This window comes from Solanum tuberosum, unplaced genomic scaffold (assembly GCF_000226075.1).
Source record: "Solanum tuberosum cultivar DM 1-3 516 R44 unplaced genomic scaffold, SolTub_3.0 scf00093, whole genome shotgun sequence".
In the NCBI taxonomy this organism is placed as follows: Eukaryota; Viridiplantae; Streptophyta; class Magnoliopsida; order Solanales; family Solanaceae; genus Solanum; species Solanum tuberosum.
In genome coordinates this window covers 728,996-733,486 of record NW_006239018.1, presented here as the reverse complement: position 1 = coordinate 733,486, position 4,491 = coordinate 728,996, and the positions used below count along the sequence as shown (strand labels likewise).

Sequence of the window (4,491 nt, the reverse complement as noted above, 5' to 3'; positions counted from 1 at the left end):
CAAAGAGTGTGATCATCATCACACAGGGGCTTTGCTCTTTATCTCTGTGAATTTTCAGATTCTCTTCAGAAACTCCATTTTTTTCTTCTTCTTCTTCTTCCTTAGTGTATATTGTATGGCCGCCAATTTGCAGGGCCGTGGACTCGTGAGCTTGGGGAAGCGTGTTGTTAACCAGATCAACTACGCAAGTGCTCGAACTACTGCTAATTCACCTACCCTCTCTGGAAGGTATGGTTCTAAATTTGATCTCTGTGAATGTTGTTTTGTCCTTTTACCGTTTTGCGTTAGCAGTTTTGGTGTACCTATTCAGTGTACAGTGTTTGCTTTCTACTGCATTTATTCGTATAGATGAGCTTAATGTTCGATATTTGTTTACTACAAGTAGTATTTTGTGATTTTTGCTTAATTTCTGAGAAAATTATGCGATCCTTTTGTACTCTGCTAAGTTCTGTAATGGATGAATTTGTTGGTCAAACAATGCTCGGAGTTTACGATGCTTCTTTCTCTCTCTGATTTTGATCCTCAAATTTAATGATTCCATTGAGCAAGAGTAAGCATGAAGGATCTTAGGTTTATGATTTCCAGTATTTGGTATTACAGATCAAATACGAGATCATTTCAATTAGATTTACAACTTGTAGAAGCTAAACGTTGCATTTTACCAGTTTTAGTTTGTTTTTTTCCAGATCTAGCTACTGTACTCGTCTTCTAGCTAACTAGCTGAGATTTTTTGGTCCGATTTGTCATGGCATATGCTTTTTTTCCCGGAAAGTTATAAGTGTATTCGTCTCTCTGATCTGGCGATTTGCTATTCTGATTTGTTTCCTGTTTAATGTATTTCCAGAAACACTGATGCTGAATCATGTTATTTTCACCAAAGCATTATTTTAGGCATACTTCTGTCAGTCACGTTTTTTTCTTCCTTGTTTATCAAAGCAATATAGTGCGTGCTGAAGTGGAGTGCTTATCGGATAAGGACGTCTCACCCACTAATAAGAATTTCTGGCACAGATAATGTTCCCTGAGCCTAACACACACATGTTACAATTGATCTGAACCGTTAATCTTTTCCTAAATTACGAAATTTATTACTCCATTTGCATGTATTTCACGGTTAGATGACGATTAGCATTTATTAGAAAAAGAAAAAAGTTAGATGTAAAGATGTAACCGTCTAACCTGATCTCATAGAAGCTTGGAAAGTTCAGAAAAGAATAGGTGAGTAGGTGTAGGTCTGTAGGTGAAACTTTAGGGACCCATATAAAACCAAAAGATGAAGATAAAAATATAGTATTAGATAGAAGCTATTGATTAGACATGTAGGGCTGGAGTTATTTTGCCTTTTTTTGAAGCAACAATATTGCTGATGATTAATGGTTGACACTGTTCCTTCTTGGTGGGGGTTGGGGAATGGGACCTGTATCCACCACCATGATCAATAATTATGCTGTGCCCCACATACAGTAGTTGAGCTATTGTTTGTGCATAGATTTAATTTTATAAATTTCAAAATCTATAATCAAACGAGAGCTAGGAATACAATGAAACTAGTCATGACTAGTTATAGATACCAATATCAGATTTCCAACTATGCCGTACGTATAATTAAAGTTGATTGGTTGGTTTCAAGTTCTTTATTAGGAGGAAACCGACATAATCACGTGAGTAGACCCGACATTTGGGCACTAAATCAATTAAATTTTGGACTGAGATATATAATTCCAAGGCCTAATATATATCTTGTACCTATACATTGTTGATTGAATTAGTAAGTAATTGATTGATTGTTGTACACAGGAGGGGAGTGCAGACATCAGTGTACGACAAGAACCCGGAGGATCATGTGCGCGATTCGGTTGTGCCTGATGAAGTGATAGAGCCACAATCAGAAAAATACTGGGCTCCTCACCCACAAACTGGGGTGTTCGGGCCAGCAGCAACTGATTCTGCTGGCGCGGAACGTGGCTTTCACTCCCCACCCGCCACTGGTGCTACTGCTGAATCTATTTTGGAGCAGAAGACATTCTTCCGCCCTCTCGAGGACTTGGAGAAGCCCATGCTTAATTAATTTCACGTACTTGAGTAAATTTGCTTTATAACTATATATATTGGGTACAAGTAAAGCTGTTTGTTTGTGTTTATGCGAGTCTCTAGTTTAGTTTTAAGGTGCAGTATAGACTAATAAGGTATTAAAAGCTGCACTGCTTTTGAAGGTTCGTTCATATGGTAATGTAATATGGGAGTTATGGGTGTCTTTTACCACTGCTACGTAACTACTAATGATGAACTTTTTGCTTTCAGAATATTACGTTACTTTCAAAGTCTTTATCATTTGGAATTGGGAAAGTGATTAGTTACGTATATAGCTGTGCCAATGGCATCAACTTAAGAAAAAGATAAAGAGTAATCCAAAATTGAAGCTAACCAAGATAGGGAAATGCACTTTAGCAATTGGGCCTCCAAAATATCCAACTTTATCGGTTCATAACTATTTTCCCTATAATAAATGATAGTCATATCCACCTCACTCATCTATCCTATAGAGTCCCGTACCACTACGGCAAGCCCATTATCTGTTACTCCACCTGTCCCTACTCTCCAATACTTTGTCCCTATTCTGCCTTTTCATGTAACTTCCTATCTTATTGCACTCTTGTTCCCACTCTTGTTCCCTCTGGGACCAAAGATAATGAATTATAGGATGGGAAAGATAGAACCACGATTTTAAGCTAGCGTTTGGCCATAGATTTCCAAATACTATTTGGGTGAAATTTCACAATGTGTTTGGTCATAGTATTTGAAAAACATATTTCATTTTTTAAGAAAAATATGATTTATACCTATAAGTTTTAAAAACTATCAAAACTAACCATAAGTTTGTATTACAAGTCAATTGAATCTTCGTTGCAACAAATAACAAGTAGTGTCCATGACACTGGAGCAATGTGGTAGTTTGGAGTGAATGCAACAAGTATCATTCCATACGTCGTGAAGTAGACAAAACACATGATTTTGTTACCTGAACCGATTGTTCATCATTTTCATCAACAACCATATCAGTACTTTCATATTCACTGAATATTTCATCACTACTATGGTGTTCACGTACAAAATTATGTAATACAATGCAAACAACTATTATAGAGGGTGTTTTTGTAAAAGATAAAAGTTTGGTGTAAAATTTCAATTTTTAAAAGATCCCAAATAATGAGACCTGGCCCAAATACTAGAAAAAACTAGTATTTGGGAATTTGGGATATATATTTGTCAAATAATGACAAATTGTATGAACAAACACTATTTGCCAAATTTCCCCCCAAATATTACTTGAAAAATCTATGGTCAAACGGGTCCTAAATTTATTTTATATATATATATATAACCCTAGACATAAACTAATTAAATATGTCATATGGGCGCAGGAAGTATTATTTGTCTATCTTACACGTTCCTCGTACGAAATTCACTTAATTATTCTACAACAGGGACGTGAGAATTGATAACAATCAAATGGCATCTAATAACTGTTAAATACATAACTATTATTTACTTAGCTTTATAATCTTCAAAGAATAGAAAAGTATCTATACTAGAAGATTGTACTTGTCAAATACTCCTAATATAACATAAGTTGCATACAAAATAAAGCAAGATGTTACATTGGTCTAGTTATCACGTAATTAAATGGCCCTTCTGGCCGATTCCAGTTAACATGGTTATATATTTATAAGTTATAACAAAACAAATCACTTTATATTTTGAATTTTTAAATTTTTAATCAATCATCTTTTAATATTGGCCTCAAACAAAATATATAATTTTAAATTTTAGTTAATAAAATTTCAATTTTTCGGTGCACTGAAAAAACGTGACCCTTACACGGAACTGAAAAAATCGAAGTTCCAAAAAGGGAACACCGAAGTCGAATCGAAACACTGAAAAATAAAAAAGATTGAAAAATTGAATTAATTCTATTTCAATTTTCCGGTGTTTATGCTCACCCTACTTGGAGGGTGAACTATGTGATACTTTGACTGCACTCACAATTGCAGAACAGGAGTTGGACAAGTGTAAAATCAACTTGGTAAAATTTATAGACTGTTATGTCATTGTCAAGCTTTTTTTTTTCTTCACCCGGTGTCCGGATACCCACATTGGAGCCTGTTTAAATTTGAATTCGCACCGGAAAGTTTCACATTGGGGGTAAAGCGCTCCCTAACAAAAGTGACTCCGTACCCAAGGGGGCTCGAACTCAAGACTTCTTGATTAAGGATGAAGGAATACTTACCACTCCACCACAACCCTTGTTGGTCATTGTCAAACTGATTTGTTCTTGCTTGTCAAAGAATTGAGGGTTCAAATGGAACATGTACAATGTTGCAAATACATTCAAGAACTTAATGAAGTTAGTAATCTGATAAAGAAACTTTTTTATGATAGACTCAAGAACTTAAGTTAAGTTCGTAATTAGTAGTCTGATAAAAAAAAAAA

The 4,491-nt window shown here is 35.1% G+C and overlaps 1 protein-coding gene across 1 annotated transcript; it reads left to right on the top strand.

The window, feature by feature from the left end:
* On the top strand, nucleotides 1-2,306 carry LOC102601715 (uncharacterized). Its single transcript, XM_006347494.2, has 2 exons — nucleotides 1-228; nucleotides 1,798-2,306. Exons 1-2 carry the CDS (start codon nucleotides 116-118, stop codon nucleotides 2,066-2,068), a joined length of 384 nt encoding a protein of 127 aa, XP_006347556.1. The 5' UTR covers nucleotides 1-115; the 3' UTR covers nucleotides 2,069-2,306.
* Nucleotides 2,307-4,491: the final 2,185 nt, after the last annotated feature.